The following is a 21,629-nucleotide window of genomic DNA, read 5'->3' as shown; positions in this document are numbered from 1 at the left end:
CACCACTCCAGCAACCCTCAGTTTGTTTCCTGAGATTAAGAATTCCTCATATCAGTGAGATCATATGATACTTGTCTTTCTCTGATTGACTTATTTCGCTTAGCATAATACCCTCTAGTTCCATCCACGTTGTTGCAAATGGCAAGATTTTGTTATTTTTTTTGATGGCTGCATAATATTCCATTGTGTGTGTGTGTGTGTGTGTGTGTGTGTGTGTGTGTATATATATATATATATATCACATCTTCTTTATCCATTATTCTGTTGATGGACATCTTGGCTCTTTCCATAGTTTGGCTATTGTGGACATTGCTGCTATAAACATTGGGGTACACATACTCCTTTGGATCACTACATTTGTATCTTTGGGGTAAACGCCCAGTAGTGCAATTGTTGGGTTGTAGGGTAGCTCTATTTTCAAATTTTTGAGGAACCTCCATAGTGTTTTCCAGAGTGGCTGCACCAGTTTGCATTCCCACCAACAGTGTAGGAGGGTTCCCCTTTCTCCGCATCCCCGCCAACATCTGTCGTTTCCTGACTTGTTAATTTTAGCCATTCTGACTGGTGTGAGGTGGTATCTCATTGAGGTTTTGATTTGGATTTCCCTGATGCTGAGTGATGTTGAGCACTTTTTCATGTGTCTGTTGGCCATTTGGATGTCTTCTTTGTTTGGAAAAATGTCTGTTCATGTCTTCTGCCCATTTCTGGATTGGATTATTTGTTCTTTGGGTGTTGAGTTTGATAAGTTCTTTATAGATTTTGGATATTAGCTCTTTATCTGATATGTCATTCAAAGCAGCAGTTCTAACAGGGCCACTAGATTTCCAATCTGAAGTCTCAGAGTAGATCAAGAATTAAGGAGCCTCTGTGGATCCAGCTGGGAAGACAACCTGGATAGATGAGTTAGAAAATAGATGATGGGCGCCTGGGTGGCTCAGTCGTTAAGCGTCTGCCTTCGGCTCAGGTCATGATCCCAGGGTCCTGGGATCGAGTCCCACATCAGGGGTCCCTGCTCTGCAGGGAGCCTGCTTCTCTTCTGCCTCTGCTTCCCTCCCTCTCTCTCTGTCTCTCATGAATAAATGAATAAAATCTTTAAAAAAAAAAAATAGATGATGAAGGGTTCCTGGCTGGCTCAGTCAGTAGAGCATGTGACTCTTGGTCTCAGGGTTATGAGTTCGAGCCCCACATTAGGGGTAGAGTTTACTTAAAAAAAGAAAGAAAGAAAATAGATGATGAATATTCTAGCAAGTGTATGGGAAGAATATGTTGTAATATGTGACTATAGACTGAAAGCCAACTTTCTGGGAAAGACACCATTTGTGCCAGAAATTTCTAACCCTAACTATAAACTGTTATTTTTAGTTTTCTTTATGGTACTTAAGAAGCTTATTTTTTTCCATGTGCCTATGCATGCATGTGTGCACAACTGTGTCTGTGTGTGTGTGTCTGTGTGTGTGTGTGTGTGTGTATTTTCAGGAATAGTCTAAAGTTGCAAAGCCTTCTAAAGTGTGATAGTTACTGGGGTGCCAGGCTGGCTCAGTTGGTGGAGCATGTAACTCTTGATCTTGGGATCATGAGTTCGAGCCCCATGTTGGGTGTAGAGTTTACATTAAAAAAAATAATGTGTGATAGTATTTTACAATCTATAATTTGTGTTTCCTTTTAATTTTCAGTGCTACGCTAAATCAAGTACTTTTTGTCTTTTTAGATATTTAGCTTCCTGTGGTATACTGATGAGCAGAACTCTTCCACTACATACCTCAGTTTTGCCTAAGGAGATATATGCAAGAACCTTCTTCAGAATTGCTGCACCATTAATAAACAAAAGAAAAGAATATTCAGAGAGGAGAATTATAGGGTTTGTATATAATAATAGTTCTGCTAAAAGAGAATGTTCACAATTTTCTGTATTCATGACTTTTTTTCTGGATTTTTCTTCTTACAGAATATGCTTTGGTTTTTCTAGATTGGCCTTTCCACAGCTTTTGCTGTTTTATAAATATTTGTTGAATGAAAATAATTATATGATAACTTTATAGGATAGATTTAAACCTTGATGTGTAAAGGAAATAATTGAACTGTTTAGACCTACATTTTTGTACACTGTTTGTTTCTATAGTGGCAACATTAGTGATATGTTGGGCCCAATATGTTTATTTATTTATTTATTTTTAAAGATTTTATTTATTTATTTGACAGAGATACAGCGAGAGAGGGAACACAAGCAGGGGGAGCGGGAGAGGGAGAAGCAGGCTTCCCGCTGAGCAGGGAGACCGATGTGGGGCTCAATCCCAGGACCCTGGGATCACGACCTGAGCCAAAGGCAAACGCTTAATGACTGAGCCACCCAGGTGCCCCCACACCAATATGTTTAAATAGCTCCCTCACATATAAACATACATAGATAAGTAACATACAGATGTGCTAAGAGGCTCCTACCACCTGGAGTGTAGGTTGGCAAACTTTTTCTGTAAAGGACCAGATAGTATATATGTTAGGTTTTGTGGACCATACTGTCTCTGTAGCAGCTACTCAACTCTGTCATTGTAATTGTAGCCCAAACAACATATTGCTGTGGACAGTATGTAATAAATGGGTGTGACTGCGTGCTAATAAAATTTTATTTACAGAACCAGACTTTGGGCCAGGTTTGGCCCCTGATCTAGGAGTATATATAGAAGAGAATAGAGAGACTGCAGTTCTGCTAAACCAGAAATACAGCATCTGTTCATATGGGAATTTCTACAAGGGGATCTTAATTCTCAACAGGCCATTAAGTATTACATGAATTCTTGTAAAAGTGCATTTCAATAATTTTTTCAGTTGCTTTTTCCATTCTGATTTTTCTGTAGTAAAGGACTTTCAGCAGACTCAGCTTTTGTCACTAAAATTACCTTTATTACTGGCTAAATCACTGTATTGGTTAAGGTAATGCTAGCAGCTATACAGGTAAAACCCCAAAGTTTATTTCTTTCTTATGTAAAGTTCAAGTGGGTATTCCCCATCCACGGGCAGCAGTTTAGGAACCTAAGCTCCATCTAAACTTGTGCCTTTTGTAATTCCTTAGTCTTTTAAGAAGATATACTTGATTCTCAACCATATTGGTCTGGAAGGGATTATTGGCAAAAACTAGTCATGTAATCCCATCTAAATGCAAGAGGGGAATTGGGAATAGTAGCCTCCGGGTGGGCAGCTTCTTCCCAGCAATAGCACCATGTAAAGAGAGCCTAAATAATTGGACAGGTAGACGTCTTTGCCAGAGCTGGTATCTGTCAAAAAGAGAAATGGCAATGAAAAGATAGTGAATTGGTCTGTTTTCCTTTTTTTTTTTTTTTAAGATTTTATTTATTTATTTGACAGAGAGAGAGAGAGACAGTGAGAGAGGGAACACAAGCAGGGGGAGTGGGAGAGGGAGAAGCAAGCTTCCCACCAAGCAGGGAGCTGGATGCGGGGCTCAATCCCAGGACCCTGGGATCATGACCTGAGCCAAAGGCAGATGCTTAATGACTGAGCCACCCAGGCGCCCAGTCTGTTTTACTTTTGAATCACTACCAATATCTTTTTTTTACTGTGTACCTGTCATTTGACAGGTATTACTGGGTGCTTTATATTTATAGTTTCGTTTAATTCTCACAGTAGCCATGGAAACTAGTTGTTATTCCCATTTTAGAGATGAGGAAACTGAAGCTCATGGAGATAATGTACATTAAGTGTCATGCATGATTCCTAAGATTATTTTTCCACCATATTTACTTATTGTTACTTACTTCCTTATTCTTTCTCATGCTGGAATTCTTTTTATTACAAATTGGTCTTATCCAGTGATCATCTTATCTTTTTCCCCCGTATTTGACATAAACACATATTAGCTACTATTTATTAAGTGCTTTTTTTTTTAATATTTATTTATTTGACAGAGAGAGACCAAGTGAGAGAGGGAACACAAGCAGGGGGAGGGGGAGAGGGAGAAGCAGGCTACCCGCGGAGCAGGGAGCCCGATGCGGGGCTCGATCCCAGGACCCTGGGATCATGACCTGAGCCGAAGGCAGACGTTTAACGACTGAGCCACCCAGGCGCCCCTATTAAGTGCTTTTTTTTTAATTAAAGATTTTTTAAATTTATTTGAGAGAGAGAGGCAGCACGCACACAAGCAGGGGAGGGGCAGAGGGACAAGCAGACTCCCCGCTGAGTGAGGAGCCTAATTTGGGCTCCATCCCAGGATCCTGAGATCATGACCTGATCCGAAGTCAGATGCTTAACCAACTGAGCCATCCAGGAGCCCCTTTATTAATTGCTTATTAAGCATTGTGCACTATGCCAAAACTATTTCACTTAACCCTCAAAAGAACCCTGTAGAGGTACTTTTCAGTTATGGATGAAGAAAATAAAATTGAGAAGTTAAACAACCTACCCTGGGTCATGTGGCGTAGTTTTAGGGTTAGTATTTGAGTGTAGTCCTTTCAGACTACAAAGTCCATACCCTTGACCACTCTGCCATACTGCTTTCTTAGTTGTTGTAGACTACTTTTATAACAGCTTCCAGGCTGCAAGATTTCATACTTCTTCATGGGACTTATTTTAGCATTTATTTCAAAGTGACTAAAACATTGGAGGTTTAGGAGGTAGGGTTTTTTTTTTTCGTCCCCTCTACTGTGGACCTCATTTCATGATAATACTTTGAAAACAATGTTTTATTTTGTTTTCATCTTGAATTACTTAATTTTTTAAATTTAAATTCAATTAATTAACATTTTTTTAAAACTTTTTTTTTTTTAAGATTTTATTTATTTATTTGAAGAGAGAGACACAGCGAGAGAGGGAACACAAGCAGGGGGAGTGGCAGAGGGAGAAGCAGGCTTCCCGCCGAGCAGGGAGCCCGATGCGGGGCTCGATCCCAGGACCCTGGGATCATGACCTGAGCCGAAGGCAGACGCTTAACGACTGAGCCATTAGTTTCAGAGGTACAGGTCAGTGATTCATCAGTCTTAAATGATAACCAGTGCTCATTACATCATGTACCCTCCTTAATGTCCATCACCCAATTACACCATCCCCCCACTCCCCTCCCCTCGAGCAGCCCTCAGTTTGTTTCCTATAATTAAGAGTCTCTTGGGGCGCCTGGATGGCGCAGTCATTAAGCTTCTGCCTTCGGCTCAGGTCATGATCCCAGGGTCCTGGGATCGAGCCCCGCATCGGGCTCCCTGCTCGGCAGGAAGCCTGCTTCTCCCTCTCCCACTCCCCCTACTTGTGTTCCCTCTCTCGCTGTGTCTCTCTCTGTCATATAAGTAAAATCTTAAAAAAAAAACGTCTCTTACTGTTTGTCTCCCTCTCAGATTTTGTCTCATTTATTTTTTCCTCTCTTCTGTGATTCTCTGTGTTGTTTCTTAAATTCCACATATTAGTGAGATCATATGATAATTGTCTTTCTCTGATTGACTTATTTCGCTCAGTATAATACCCTCTAGTTCCAGCCACGTTGTTGCAAATGGCAAGATTTCATTTTGATGGCTGAGTAGTATTCCATTATATGTATTTGTGTGTGTGTGTGTGTGTGTGTGTGTGTATCTTGATGAAGTCCCAATAGTTCATTTTTGCCTTTGTTTCCCTTGCCTTGGAGACGTGCCTAGCAAGAAGTTGCTCCATCCGAGGTCACAGACGTTGCTGCCTGTGTTCTCTAGGATTTTGATGGATTCCTGTCTCACATTTAAGTCTTTCATCCATTTTGAGTCTATTTTTGTGTGTGGTGTAAGGAAATGGTCCGGTTTCATTCTTCTGCATGTGGCTGTCCAATTTTCCCAACACCATTTGTTGAAGAGACTGTCTTTTTTCCATTGGATATTCTTTCCTGCTTTGTGGAAGATTAGTTGACCATAGAGTTGAGAGTCGATTTCTGGCTTCTCTCTTCTGTTCCATTGATCTTGTGTCTGTTTTTGTGCCAGTATCATACTGTCTTGATGATTACAGCTTTGTAATAGAGCTTGAAGTCTGGCATTGTGATCCCACCAGCTTTGGGTTTTTTTTTTTTTTTTCCCAACATTCCTTTGGCTATTTGGGGTCTTTTCTGATTCCACATAAATTTTAGGATTATTTATTCCAGCTCTGTGAAAAAAGTTGATGGTATTGTGATAGGGATTGCATTGAATGTGTAGATTGCTCTAGGTAGCATTGACATCTTCACAATATTTGTTCTTCCAATCCATGAGCATGGAACGTTTTTCCATTTCTTTGTGTCTTCCTCAGTTTCTTTCATGAGTATTCTATAGTTTTCTGCGTACAGATCCTTTGCTTCTTTAGTTAGGTTTATTCCTAGGTATTTTATGGTTTTGGGTGCAATTGTAAATGGGATCGACTCCTCAATTTCTCTTTCTTCTGTCTCATTGTTAATGTATAGAAATGCAACAGATTTCTGTGCATTGATTATATATCCTGATGCTTTGTTGAATTCCAGTATGAGTTCTAGAAATTTTGGGGTGGAGTCTTTTTGGTTTTCCACAGTATCATGTCATCTGTGAAGAGTGAGAGTTTGACTTCTTTACTGATTCAGATGCCCTTCATTTCTTTTTGTTACCTGATTACTGAGGCTAGGACTTCTAGTACTATGTTGGACAACAGTGGTGATAGTGGACATCCCTGTTGTATTCCTGACTTTAGGGGAAAAGCGCTCAGTTTTTCCCCATTGAGAATGATATTCTCTGTGGGCTTTTTGTATGTAGCTTTTATGATATTGAGGTATGTTCCCTCCAGCCCTGCACTGTGCAGAGTTTTAATAAAGAAAGGATGCTGTACTTCGTCAGATGCTTTTTCTGTACCTATTGTCCTTTCTTTTATTAATGTAATGTATTACATTGACTGGTTTGTGGATGTTGAACCACGCTTGCAGCCCAGGAATAAATCCCACTTGGTCGTGGCTAATAGTCCTTTTAATGCACTGTTGGATCCTATTGGCAAGCATCTTGGTGAGAATTTTTGTATCCATGTTCATCAGGGATATTGGTCTGTATTTCCCCTTTTTGGTGGGGTCTTTGTATGGTTTTGGGATCAAGGTCATACTGGCCTCATAGAAATTGTTGGGAAGTTTTCCTTCCATTTCTGTTTTTTGAAACAGCTTCAGAAGAATATATTAATTCTTTTTTTAAAGACTTTATTTATTTATTTGACACAGAGAGAGAGTGAGAGAGAGAGCAGAGCATAAGCAGGGGGAGTGGCAGGCAGATGAAGAAGGAGAAGCAGGCTCCCCACTGAGCAAGGAGCCTGCTGTGGAACTCAAACCCGGGGCCCTGGGATCATGACCTGAGCTGAAGGCAGATGCTTAACTGACTGAGCCACCCAGGCGCCCCAGTATTAATTCTTCTTTAAATGTTTGGTAGAATTCCCCTGGGAAGCCATCCAGCCCTGGGCTTTTGTTTGTTGGGAGATTTTTTATTACTGCTTCAATTTCCTTGCTGGTTATGGGTCTGTTCAGGTTTTCTGTGTCTTCCTGTTTCAGTTTTGGTAGTTTATGTGTCTCTAGGAATGCATCCATTTCTTCTAGGTTGCCTAATTTGTTGGCATATAGTTGCTCATCATATGTTCTTATAATTGTTTGTATTTCTTCGGTGTTGGTTGTGATCTCCTCTTTCATTCATGATTTTATATATTTTGGTCCTTTCTCTTTTCTTTTTGATAAGTCTGGCCAGGGGCTTATCAATCTTATTAATTCTTTTCAACGGACCAGCTCCTAGTTTTTTTGAACCTAGTTTCTATTTCATTGATTTCTTCTCTAATCTATATTATTTCTCTTCTCTTGCTGGGTTTAGGCTTTATTTGCTGTTCTTTCTCCAGCTCCTTTAGGTGTAAGTTTAGGTTGTGTATTTGAGACCTTTCTTGTTTCTTGAGGAAGGCTTGTATTGCTATATACTTCCCTCCTAGGACCACCTTTGCTGTATCCCAAAGATTTTGAACAGTTGTGTTTTTATTTTCATTTGTTTCCATGCATTTTTTAAATTCTTCTTTAATTTCCTGGTTGACCATTCATTCCTTAGTAGGATGCTCTTTAGCCTCCTTGTATTTGAGTTATTTCCAAATTTCCTCTTGTGATTGAGTTCCAGTTTCAAAGCATTGTGGTCCAAAAATATGCAGGGAATGATCCCAGTCTTTTGGTACCTGATTTGTGACCCAGTATGTGATCTGTTCTGGAGAATGTTCCATGTGCACCTTAGAAGAATGTGTATTCTGTTCCTTTCGGATGGAAATGCTCTGAATGTAGCTGTGAAGTCCATCTGGTCCAGAGTGTCATTCAAAACCCTTGTTTCCTTGTTGATCTTCTGCTTAGATGTTCTGTCCATTGCAGTGAGGGGTGTGTTCAAGTCCCCTGCTATTATTGTGTTATTACTGATGTGTTTCTTTAATTTTGTTATTAATTGGCTTATATAATTGGCTGCTCCAATGTTAGGGGCATAAATATTTACAATTTTTGTATCTTCTTACTGGATAGACCCTTTAATTATGACATAGTGTCCTTTCTCATCTCTTATTACCATCTTTGGTTTAAAATCTAATTTTTCTGATAGAAGGATTGCCATTCCAGCTTTCTTTTGATGTCCATTAGCATGATAAATGGTTTTCCACCCCTTCACTTTCAATCTGGAGATGTCTTTGGGTCTAAAATGAGTCTCTTGCATACAGCATATCAGTAGGTCTTGCTTTTTTGTCCCATCTGATACCCTTTGTCTTTTGATTGGGGCATTTAGCCCATTTACTTTCAGAGTAACTATTGAAAGATATGAATTTAGTGCCATTGTATTACCTGTAAAGTCACTGTTTCTGTAGATTATCTCTGTTCCTTTCTGGTCTATGTTACTTTTGGACTCTCTTTTTGCTTAAAAGATCCCTTTTAATATTTCTTCCAGGGCTGGTTTGGTGATCACAAATTCTTTTAGTTTCTGTTTGTCCTGGAAGATTTTTATCTTTCCTTCTATTTTGAATGACATCCTAGCTGGGTAAGGTATTCTTGGCTGCATAGTTTTCTCATTTAGCACCCTGAATATATCATGCCCGTCGTTTCTGGCCTGCCAGGTTTCTGTGGATAGGTCTGCTGCCAATCTAATGTTTCTACCCTTGTATGTTACAGAGATCTTATCCCATGCTGCTTTCAGGATTTTCTCTTTGTCTCTGAGATTTGCAAGTTTTACTATTAGATGTCAGGGTGTTGCCCTATTTTTATTGATTTTGAGGGGGGCTCTCTGTGCCTCCTGGATTTTGATGCCTGTTCCCTTCCCTAGATAAGGGAAGTTCTCCGCTTTAATTTGCTTCAATATACTTTCTGCCCCCCGCTTCTTCTGGGATCCCAATTATTCTAAAACTGTTTCACTTAATGGTATCACTTATCTCTCGAATTCTCCCCTCATGATCCAGTAATTGTTCCTCTCTCTTTTTCTCAGCTTCTTTATTCTCCATCATTTGGTCTTCTATATCACTAATTCTCTCTTTTGTCTCATTTATCCTAGCAGTTAGAGCCTCCATTTTTTATTGCATCTCATTAATAGCCTTTTTGATTTTGACTTGGTTAGATTTTAGTTCTTTTATTTCTCCAGAAAGGGATTCTCTAGTGTCTTCTATGCTTTTCTCAAGCCCACCTAGTATCTTTATAATTGTTATTCTGAACTCTAGTTCTGACCTCTTACTTATGTCCATACTGATTAGGTCCCTGGCAGTCAGTACTGCCTCTTGTTCTCTTTTTTGAGGTGATTTTTTCCATCTTGTCATTCTCCTACCTTGCAGAAAGTGGTTGCTTTTCTATTTGTAGAGTTGCAGTTAATCTTTTCTTAGCTCTCCAGTTGAGTTCACAGATATTCAGAATGATTTGATAGCTATCTAGCTGAATTCCTGGGACCAGATGAAACTAAGGTCTCCTACTCCTCCACTGTCTTGTACTCCTCCCCAAAACAATGTTATATAACTGTAATAACTAACATCTTTGTCTTATTTCTAACTCTAATGGGAATGCTTTTGGTATTTGACCATTTATGGAGGGAATTATACAGTTTTTCTTCTTTTGGTTAATATGATTATAATGTTATAATTCTTAGTATTAAGCCATCCATGAATCTTTAAAAGAGTTGAATTTGATTGCTAATTTTTTTAATGCATTGCTGGATTTTATTTGCTGATATTTAGAATTTTTGCTTCAGTAATCACAGGTGATATTGGTCTACAGGTTTTATTTTTTATATTCTTTGTCACGTTCAGGTTGGCAGGGTGTTATGGTGGCTCATAAAAAGAATGAGAGGTTCCTTTCTTTGTGTTCTAGAATGGTTTCTTTTTTTTTAAATTTTAAAAATACTACATACTTGTATAAAAATCTAACAATATAGAAGTATATGTACTATTTTTACTCCTACTTCTTTTTCTTGAGTTAAAAACTATTGATGTTGGAGTGCTTAGGTGGCTCAGTCAGTTAAGCATCTGCCTTCAGCTCAGGTCATGTTCTTGGGATCCTGGGATCAAGCCCCATGTTGGTTTCCCTGCTGAGTGGGCAGTCTGCTTCTCTCTCTCCCTCTCCCTTTGCCCCCTCCCCTCTGCTCGTGTTCTCTCTCTCTCAAATAAATAAAATCTTTAAAAAAAAATCTATTTAATCTGCATTCTTCTAGGGCTTTTAAAATATATTTTCATTACAGTTATTATGTTGATATAACAATTAGTTTCAGGAAAAAATAAATATCAAGTGTTTTAAAAGTGAGAAATACAGTATTTATTTATAATTTTTCCTAAATGGATAATAGAATTGTCCATATCCTGTCTGTTTTGTAAAGTGTTTTTTTCATATAAGAATATATTGTAAACTTCTTTGCTCTAAAGTATATATTTGATCTTAAAAAAAATAAACTTAAAAACAAAGTGGGAGGCGCCTGGCTGGCTAAGTCAGAAGAGCATGCAGTTCTTCATCTCAGGGTCATGAGTTTGAGCCCCATTTTGGGTGTGGAGATTACTAAAATAAATAAATAAATAAACAAACTTTAAATATTTGATTCTAATTCTTATAAATAACTGGTACGGAGTTCCACAGTATGGATATACCATAATTTTTAATAATTTTTATTATATTAAGCATTTATTAACATCTATTAACTGATAAGTAAGTTGCTTCCAGTTGAGGTTTTTTCCTCTCTTTTTTTAAGATTTTATTTATTCATTTGAGAGTGAGCACATGAGCAGGGGGAGGGGTGGGGAGGCAGAGGGTGAAGCAGATTCCTCACTGAGCAGGGAGCCCGATGCGGGACTCTATCCCAGGACCCTGAGGTCAGGATCTGAGCCAAAGGCAGATGCTTAACCATCTGAGCCACCCAGGTGCCCTGTTTTTTTGTTTTTTTTTTCTCAAGCCCTCAATTTTTAAATGCTGGCTGCTAATTAAAATTTCAAAAACCACATGTGTAAGCCAGATTCAACCTGTGGTATGCTAAATTATGACCTCTGCTTTATGCAAATATTTAGCTCCCTTTATCTTTTTGTATTGCTTTGAAGTCATTCATTTCAATGTGTGGTTTAGCATAATTACCAAATGATTTATTGCGTTGTACACACTAGCTTTATTTATATTCAATTTAAAGTATATATATGCCTTATAAATAGGTGTAGTTAACACCTCTCTCTTTTTTGTTTTTTTCAAGATATTCTATGCAGGAAATGTATGATGTGGTATCAGGAATGGAGGATTACAAGCATTTTGTTCCTTGGTGCAAAAAATCAGATGTAATATCAAAGAGAACCGGATACTGCAAAACACGATTAGAAATTGGGTTTCCACCTGTGTTGGAGCGCTACACATCAGTAGTAACCTTGGTGAAACCACATTTGGTAAAGGTAGTAGTTTTGCTTTTCATTGTTTTTAAATATTTCCCAAGTGTTGATTATATCAAATAATTTAAAGTATAATAGCTTAAAAGTATTTCCCTAAATTAATCAGAGATGGAGGGGGAAAAAACGAATGATTTCTTATGTCTGCTAACTGTGCTGTTTTATACAATATTAGCATTATTCTTTCCAAACAGAAATTTGACTAGAATATGTAAATAAGAAGCTTTTTCTTTTTTTCTTCAGTTGAGGATTACTGACCCTTAGGAAAGATTGGACCACACAAGTGAAAAGTGTTTAAAGTTAATTTTTGCGCTAGTTTTTTTAGAAGTTAAGGCACGGAAAGTGAGAGGATGAAGAAAGGTAGAAAAGATACAAATGTGGATAACATAAACATTGTTGAGGTCATCCTGCCATGCGGTGGGTACTGAAATGCCTGGTACTGTTAAAAGTATTGTATTGATCATCTTATCCTTGTCAAAAGAGGGGACATGTATAGACAGATACCCAGGCTTAAACACACAAAAAAGGCAGAATTCCATAGAATTCTTTTGAATTCCTAGAGTTTGGTGACCAAAGACTTAAAGCTTAGTTGTGTTTTATGCCCATAGGATATCATTTCTTGGTAATTAGCCAGAGCTAAATGCCTTTGTCAGCTCCTTGTTAGGCATTGAAGGAGGTGGCATCTCTCATACCAGAGAGAGTCTATTGTCCAGTGAAGCTAAGACTTGGAGTCCACACTCATCTTACTCTCAAACTTGAACTCCACTTAAAAGGCCGTGCCTCACAGGACTTTGCCATTATGAATGTTTCCACCTGTTTGTCTCATAGTTTTGGAGTTCTGTACTGCACTGTCTCTCTTACACTAGCTAACATTTATCGAGCTCTTTGTAGTGCTTTACTTGAATTATTCATTTAGTCTTCGCTACAGCCCTTTGAGATTCAAATGTTACCATTCTCCATCTTACAGTTGAGCGAATTAAGGGTTAGAAGAGTTAGATAACTTGCCCAAGATTACAGAGCCAAGACTCTGGTTCAGTCTTTCTGACACCAGTGAGTATCTCTATAATCTTTAAATGTTTTTCTGTTTCCTGACCTCAGTCTCTTAAAACTTTAAATCTTCATCTATTATGCTGCATCTAACTAAAATAACTCGGGGGAAAAAAAAGAAAAACAACCTGCTTCTGGTTACGTGTTCAGCGTGGCATCTACTTGGAATTTCTCTCTCTCTCTCCCTCTGCCCCTGTGTGCACATGCGTTCTCTCTCTCAGATGAATAAGTAAATCTTTAAAAAGAAAGAAAGAAAAAAATCTTCATAATAACATGTATGAAATGATCATTGCTATCTCAGTTTATGAGGATTAGAAAAATTACAAACCTTATGCAAATTCATACATACTGACATACATGTATGTCAGATCCCAAAGCTGTTTTTCCAATAAAATAAGCTGCTTCACTTAATGTGCTAATTTATTGTTTGAAGATGTATTTGAGAGTAACACACAACTATGTATGCTCAGCTTTCAGTTGTCCCTGGGTTCACATTTTGGATTTTAATACCTAATACAAGCATGTGGCATAGAACACAACTCATTAAAACCAAGGGAACAGCAGAAGCCATGTGACTTTTTTCTGCAAATTATTACTTGCCCCAAATGTGCCTGTGACATGTCAGTAATTCTATTGTACATGAATATGTAATGGCCAGAAGCCCTTGAAAGTTTTCAGCAGATTTAATAGAGGCATTGCTTCCATGAATCTTACTACCTGAGTCACAGTACAAACATTTTACATGCCATAGTTTGTATGGTCTGGGTCAGTTCAGTCAGAACAACCAGTTGTAGGTCATCATCATAATACCTCCTATTGTGGTCAGTATCTGTGCTGTTAGGAATGAGGCCGTTAGCAATATCTAAACATACCAGTAAAAATCTGTGGGTCCTTGGGCTAGATTATTGGTATGAATACAGCACTGCCACATTTTGTGAAAAAGTAGTCAGAAGAAGTTGGTGTATTATAGTGATTATTCCCAATAACTGTTTCTCCTTCACTGTTAAATTTCCTATAAGCTGCCTTTTTTTTTTTTTTTTTTTGAGAGAGAGAAAATCTTAAGCAGGCTCCACTCTCAGTGTGGAGCCTGATATGGGGCTCAGTCTCATGACCCTGAGACCATGACCTGAGCTGAAATCAAGAGTCGGATGATTAACTGATTGAGGCACCTAGGCACCCCTCCTGTAAGCTTCTTATGTGATTGTAAAGAAGGGTAGAATATATTACCTGAAAGTTGGGTAATTGAAATAATAAGATTTTATAATAGATTGTTGATGCTTTTAAAAATTAGATGGTCTTTATTGAACTATATATAAAACCAAATCCTTTGAAGAAAATTTTCACTTTTCCCCAGTGACTTAGCATAATGTGACTAAATTTAGCTATTAGTTAGCATTTTGATGACTACTATTTTATCATGTCTAAATAAATTTTTAAACATTCATTGTTTTCCATTTTAACAACTAAAATATTTTCTTTTATGAATGTGAAATAGAGCATTTCTTTGTAAATGCTTTTTAGTATTGATGCAGTTGGATTTTCTTTATAATGATTCTACCATGTTTTCATCTGATAATTGACTCAAAAGAGTTTAGATGAAGAGGAAGTGAGGAATCAACTGTAAATATATTTTAAGCTCTTTGGCTTCCAGTTTAAACTATCTGTGGAGAGATCCAGATATAGTCAGAATTAATCCTGCATTCTGTGTTTAGGGAGGCAATAGCTGGGGAAGAAAAAGTACACTTTGGGGGAAAAGAGTTTATCTGTACAAGTCCTTTTTGCTAATCTGTAGTGTATACGCTCAGGGAGGGATGTCTAAACTGTTAAGAGGAATAAGTTATCAAAGAAAAAAAGGGACAGAGGCTCCTGGATTCTCTCTCTGCCTCTCCTGCTCCCCCTACTGCTCCCTCCCCCGCCCACTTATGAGTGCTCTCACTCTCTAAAAAAAAAAAAAAGAAAAGAGAAAAGGGTAGAGGGACTTGATTATTTATTGGCCCCAGGATATGCCAAAAGAGCTGGAAGCTTAAGGCTTAATTGGGGAGGGGGGTGTTGACTTTTTTGGGGGGGTGGTTTAAAAGATTTTATTTATTTGAGAGAGAGAGAGCACTCGCACATGTACACAAGTGAGGGGGGGAGCAGAGGGAAAGGGAGAAGCAGACTCCCCACTGAGCAGGGAGCCTGACTGACATGGGGCTTGATCCCAGGACCCTGAGATCATGACCTGAGCCAAAGGCAGAGGCTTAACCGACTGAGCCACCCAGGCGTCCCAGGTGTTGACTTTGAAACAAGAATTTAAAAGGTGGTTTGCTGCTGAGGGAAGGTGATATGTTTTCTTGAGATCATTTGTCTACTAGTACTAAGGCCCAGATAACATCTTAGGATAGTAAGTAAAGAAGTTGAACTTCTTTCAAAGTCATAACCAGTCCTGACAATCTACTAGTGACTGTGATTCCGGCCACCATTTTTCACACTGCAGGAGGCAACTCTTAGTGGGTCTCAATCAGCCTTCTTTTAATGATATAGAATGGGAAATATCAAGATGCACTGTACATAATATCTCTACTGTGTTTCAGTGTGTACATACACATATAAAATAAACATGAGCACTGAAGAGATTAGAGGTTAAAGAAAGCAATGGATCAGGGACATGGGTCAGGGCCAGACTCAGGAAAACTAGAACCACGGTTGCCCTTAGAAATAGAGAATAATGAGTGAAGGAAAGACTAAATGTGAAAGACAAGAGAAAAATCTTTGGGTAGGAAAGGAGAATTCTAGAACCCTACTTAGGATCTGTTCCAGATACCTTATAAATATTTTCGACATATCATAGTAATGGTATAAAATAGGTATTATACTCATTTTATAGATTTAAGGAAATATGGTACAGGGAATTAACTTGTTCAGGATTACTTATAAATGGCAGGGCTGGAAATAAACTTCCAGAAAAATCACTTTCTGTTTTGCTGCTGGAGGGGAAAACTCTAAGCACCCTGAGTGACAGCAGTGAAAAGGGGAACTGACAATCTTAGGGATCCCAGGAGAAAAGAAAATGGCTTATATTGGCAAGAGGTCACTTCCTAGTACCAAACTGAAAATGAGATTTTTTTTATCACCTGTGGTCTGACCTACAAACATATTTTAAAAAAGAAATCATCCTCGGGGCGCCTGGGTGTCTCAGTTGGTTAAGCGACCGACTCTTGTTTTCTGCTCAGGTCATGATCTCAGGGTCATGAGGTCGAGCCCTGCGTCGCCCATGCTCAGCACGGAGTCTGCTTAAGACTCTCTCCCTCTGCCCCTCACCCCCCCCCCCCATGCTCTCTCTTGCTCTCTCTCTCTAAAATAAATAAATCTTTAAAAATTAAAAAATTTTAAAAAAAGAAATAATTCTCAGTTGTAGATTCTGGATAGTCTAAATGGTATTTTACTGCAGTCTTGTTTTTTCATTTTGTTTTAGGCATCCTGTACTGATGGAAGGCTTTTCAATCATTTGGAGACTGTTTGGCGTTTTAGCCCAGGTCTTCCTGGCTACCCAAGAACTTGTACCTTGGATTTTTCAGTAAGTGTCTCATACAGCCCTTGGTTTTCTCATACAGCCCTTGGTTTGTTGCAAGTATCAGGTGAAGTTGATAAAGAAGGAATAATCCATTGATTAGAATCCAGCTGCTGTAATTAATCTTAATGTGCATAGTGATTACTGAAAGATGCTTTCAGAAAATCTCAAATTTCTGAATTTTAAATTCATATTTCTGAATTCAGAAAATCTCAAATCTCAGATTTCTTTTTTAAAATATGTAGGTCAGACCACAGGTGATAAAAAAAAAACATCTCATTTTCAGTTTGGTACTAGGAAGTGACCTCTTGCCAATATAAGCCATTTTCTTTTCTCCTGGGATCCCTAAGATTGTCAGTTCCCCTTTTCACTGCTGTCACTCAGGGTGCTTTTTCTCTGCTAACTTTATAAGAAAGAATACTAATGAATCTTTCTCTTTTTCTATTTCTTGAAACCTTGAATAGTCATTCCTTCTCTATTTTCTGATTTTTATGGGTCCATAGATAAGACATATGACTTCACTAAGAGCTTAATAACAGTTTATTAACACCAAATAAAATCTACACATTGATTTATGATGCAGAAGTAAAGTGCAGAAGGGGAAAATACATTTTTAAAATCTAGGGACTATGGTATTCCCTTGTTCTCACATCACCTTGGTTATAGAAACTTAAAGCCACTTGTGGCTTTTCTTTGAACAGATAATACATGAGTTATTCTCTGTATTTGCAACTCAGGCATTGCATTTCAAGAAATAGTCATAATTTTGATTACATTGCTATATGCTGATGTTCTCAGCTCTTGAGTTATTTTCATTCAAAAATTAGTGGACATTAATGGAACCGTTGGGGAAATTTGAATAAGGCCTGTGTAGATTAGATATTAGTGTTATTATCTAGTAGCATTAACTCTTAATTTCCTGGCTTTAATAATTGCATTGTGGTTATATAAGACATTAAAAAGGGGAAATCTGGGTGATGGGTGTATGAGAAATCTTTGTACTATTTTTGTAACTTTTTTTATAAATTTAAAATTACTTCAAAATGAAAAATTACCAAAGAAATGAAAATTAAAGCAGTTTTAAAGGTTAGTGGATATTTGGTCCTTAAAATACTATTTCTCAAACCACCTGCCTTGACTTATATCTTGAGGAGATATAAATGAAATTATAAATCATTGTTAACTTTAAGATTGTAGCACCTACCCTGTTTTGTGGATCAATCTCCTCTTCCTGCTGCTACTTCTCCTAGGAATACCTATCAGAAGGATTAGTTCCCTTCTTTATTTTCTTTTGAGAGATAGGTTAGATCTAAAAGGGGCACATTAAAAAGAAGCCAGAATAATATGGTATTCATTCAGTAAAGCTTTTTTCCAGTTTTCTTTAACTAGAAATAATAAAAGCAGATTATTTGTCTTGAAATGAAGTTCAGGTCTTGTTTACTTAAGCTTACGGTGTCAGCAGTAGATGTGCTTACTGTGGTAACTAAGTCTCCGTCTTCTGAGGGGTGTTAAAAAATTTCATCTAGGTACACCCATACAGCTCTGCCTTAGATACTGGCCAAGCAGCCCATTTCACAGTGTAAGTAGAGATTGAGTAAAAGAAAGATCTTCCTAAAATAATTAAGCTTTTCCTACAGATTTCTTTTGAATTGGTTACCACTACCCTAAGTAGAGACTGAGTAGAAGAAAGATCTTCCTAAAATAATTAACCTTTTCCTACAGATTTCTTTTGAATTTCGCTCCCTTCTACACTCTCAGCTTGCCACACTGTTTTTCGATGAAGTTGTAAAGCAGATGGTAGCTGCCTTTGAAAGAAGAGCATGTAAGCTGTATGGTCCAGAAACAAATATACCTCGGGAATTAATGCTTCATGAAGTTCATCACACGTAAAGGGAAAAAGAACTGGTCACTTACTTGTAACTTTAGTTTATTTACTTTTAGGAAGTGCTTTTATCATTTGCTTTCAGAAGTCAGAAAGCATTTGTTAAACCCAGATTTGATTATAAGCCTGCACCATTGAGAATTTGCACTTGGAATATGGAACCACATGTATATAGAATTCAATCAAGTGTAATTCAAAGTAATGTGTATATTAGCATATTTACGATAATGGGATGTCATCACTATTGCTAGAATATGGACATCACTCTTACCAGAAATTGAAACTGTAAATTTAAGCCTTTTAATTATCACCTTATTTGAAAGAGGTCAGTTGAGATACTCACATAGTATGTATTATATTAACCATATCACCTTTAAGTTATTAAATTCAGACTATTTATAACTTATTGTCATAGGACCCTGCCTCTTAGCTTAGGATATTTGGATAATCATCAGATATTTAAAGTAAACTTTGACTTAAAAATACTGTTAATGAAGGTTCCTCGGCTACTTTCCTTATTTTTAAATTGTTCTTATGGGTAGTAGGTAAATTCAGTGCCATATATAGTGAGATTAACTCCCAGATAAACAATGAATATTTTTTTTGGTGAGTGGTCCAGAGCTTTAAGCTAGTTCTCTTGTAGTTTGCAACCCTCTCCCAGGTACTTTCATTACTCTTTCAATAATGCTGATTGTTCGTCAGATTTTGTCTACAGTAGTGGGTAATGGATGAAGATAAGTTGGTTGATATGTTTCCAGCACCATGCATCCCTATTTTCTATTTATTGTGTGTACTCACTTTCAATAATATATTTCAAACTGATATTTTTATAAACAAATCAAGGTCAAAGGACTGAAGTGGTAACTTAATAAAGTTAATTTGTTTATTTTTTGTACAGTTATTTTGGTTATTGAAATCCTCCTATATTATTTCCATGTGTATTTTAACTAGACATAGTAAAGTTTAATTGTAGCATTTTATGAAACAAATCTGGGCAAAATTGTCTTCCTTTAATTAATACTGATCTTCCCTCCTTTCACTCCATACACAACAACCCTCTTGCATTACCTTTCTAGTCAGAGTGCTGTTTGTTTCCTCAGATAAACAAGGTACCTCAGTAATTAGCTCCCTACATAAAAGCATGTTTCCAATAAATCTGTTTTGAGTGCCTGCTGTGTACCACTTGCTGGTTTATACGGTGGTGAAGGACTCCTGCAGTCTGCTCACATGCAACTGGTTGGGGCTTCACACAGGGGAAGCAGTATCTTTCCACTTACCAATGAAGTATCCCCTCAGAGTATCCGTAGTTTGTATATAATTACCTTTTATTTATTTCTTTTAAAGATTTTGTTGATTTATTAGAGAGAGGATGAGCGGGGGTGGGGGGGAAGTGAAGAGGGACAAGCCAACGCTCTGCTGAGCAGGGAGCCCAGTGCGGGGCTTGATCCCAAGACCCTGAGATCATGATCTGAGCCGAAGGCAGACAGTTAACCGTCTGAGACACCCAGGCGCCCCTATAATTACTTATTTATTTATTTATGTATGTAGGTATGTATGTATGTATTTATTTAAGGGAGGTTTTTTTTGTTTTTGTTTTTAAAGATTTTATTTATTTATTTGACAGAGAGAAACAGAGAGGAGAGAGGGAACACAAGCAGGGGGAGTGGGAGAGGGAGAAGCAGGCTTCCCGCCGAGCAGGGAGCCCGATGGAGGGCTCGATCCCAGGACCCTGGGATCATGACCTGAGCTGAAGGCAGACGCTTAACGACTGAGCCACCCAGGCGCCCCCCTATAATTACTTTTTAAATAACAAAATTTTTTTCAAATGGCAGAGATAAGACCCAGATAATTTTTTATCCCTGTATATATTACTTTTCTTTTGATGGATATAAGAACTTGTACTTTACCACTGTTCTTGTAAATGCCATAGATAAGCTCTCAGGTTCAGAATCTAACTTAGCGGTTGGGATCTAACTGGGCTGCTATTATGAGAGTATGTAGATAGTATTTTGGTGAGGGATCCCAGGAATACACAACTATCACCTTGATCTAGCCATCCATCTTAGTCAACCATGAGGTTCCCTAAGTATGGTGAGAACCCAGGTTACAGTAAGTAGAGACAGGATACAATGTACCCAGGCATTCTGGCTCCAGTACCTATGCTCTTTGTACAACACTCTGGAGGCCATGACCTGTGGACTTAAGTGTGGCGTCAGTGCTTTCTGTATCGGAAGGGGGAAAACAACACCTTTATAAACTTTCCTTTAAGTGACTTCTGGTCATTGGACTCTTAGGGGAAGACTGATGGGATACGACTGCTACTAGGTAAGGTTTTTCTCTCTGTGGAAAGCAAGAGAAACTTTTCCTTGGTGTTTGCCTGATTGTTTTCCTTAGACACGGTTTGCAGCTATATCTGTCACCTTGTCACAGAGGGAAGAGGCAGTAATTCCAGAGAAGCCAACTGGGACATCAAGGGCTGAAGGAACCAACCTTGTAGCTGTCAACATTGTCTTCCTGGTTATGTGCAAGAACAGCATTGTAGTGTGTTTAACCCACTTCAAGTTCAGTCATTCAGTTCCTTGCAGCCACCCCTTTAACATGCAGTCTGCACTGGTTGCTCTCTAGGCTGTTGTGCAGCTGTCCTCCTGGGGCTCCCCTGCAGTCATCCCACCATTGCCCTTCACCTCTCTTTTGGGGGCTCCCTGTATCCTGAATCTTGGCCTCCGATTTTTAATTTACTTTCAAAATGCTGGGGAAATCCTTTAGCGGTTTCCTGAGAAAAGGCAAGTGGGAGCTAAGTTTTTAGAATCCCCAAGTGTCTGAATGTCACTGTTTTATATTCACACTTGAGTATAGAACTCTAAAGATAATATCCTCTCCCTCCTCTCATCCCAATTTGAAGATCTGACTTCATTGTATTCTGGCGTCCAGTGCTGTTCTTGAGAAGTCTTATGCCATTGTTATTCCCAGTCCGTTGTATAGCATCCAGTTTTTGGTCTCTGGAAGCTTTTAAAATCAACTTTGTCTCCTGGGTAGTCTGAAATCGCATGCTGATCTGCCCTGTTGCCTTGTCCTAATTAATTGTGCTGGGCCCCTTGTGGGCCCTGTCAGTCACAGACTCGGTGACTTGAATCCTGAGGAATTTGAATTATTTGTTGGTTAATTTCCTCCTCTCCATATTCTCTGGGTCTATCATTCAGGTATTCCTAAGTAATTAGATATTTGACCTCTTATATTAAATCTTTATCATTTTTCCATTTTCCATTTTTTTGTTCTGCTTTTTAGATTTCCTCAGTTCTATTTTCCAGCCCTTCTGTT

The 21,629-nt window shown here is 38.2% G+C and overlaps 1 protein-coding gene across 6 annotated transcripts in view; it reads left to right on the top strand.

Annotated features, from left to right (window-relative positions):
- The window catches only part of COQ10B (coenzyme Q10B), a 24,151-nt gene extending 4,954 nt beyond the window's left edge, over window positions 1-19,197 (top strand). For 2 of the 6 annotated variants that reach the window (XM_006728152.3, XM_031038253.2), the window contains exons 2-5: window positions 1,709-1,858; window positions 11,646-11,838; window positions 16,334-16,435; window positions 18,152-19,197. In XM_006728152.3, coding sequence (XP_006728215.1) covers window positions 1,709-1,858; window positions 11,646-11,838; window positions 16,334-16,435; window positions 18,152-18,319 — 613 coding nt within the window. In that variant the 3' untranslated portion in view covers window positions 18,320-19,197. The other 4 variants (XM_081813910.1, XM_081813909.1, XM_031038256.2 and 1 more) reach the window with 3 other exon arrangements.
- Window positions 19,198-21,629: the final 2,432 nt, after the last annotated feature.

Source organism: Leptonychotes weddellii, chromosome 3 (genome assembly GCF_054177405.1).
Source record: "Leptonychotes weddellii isolate Sample4059 chromosome 3, ASM5417740v2, whole genome shotgun sequence".
Taxonomy (NCBI): Eukaryota; Metazoa; Chordata; class Mammalia; order Carnivora; family Phocidae; genus Leptonychotes; species Leptonychotes weddellii.
The sequence above is the reverse complement of the archived record's forward strand: the minus strand, read 5'-3'. Positions and strand labels throughout refer to the sequence as shown.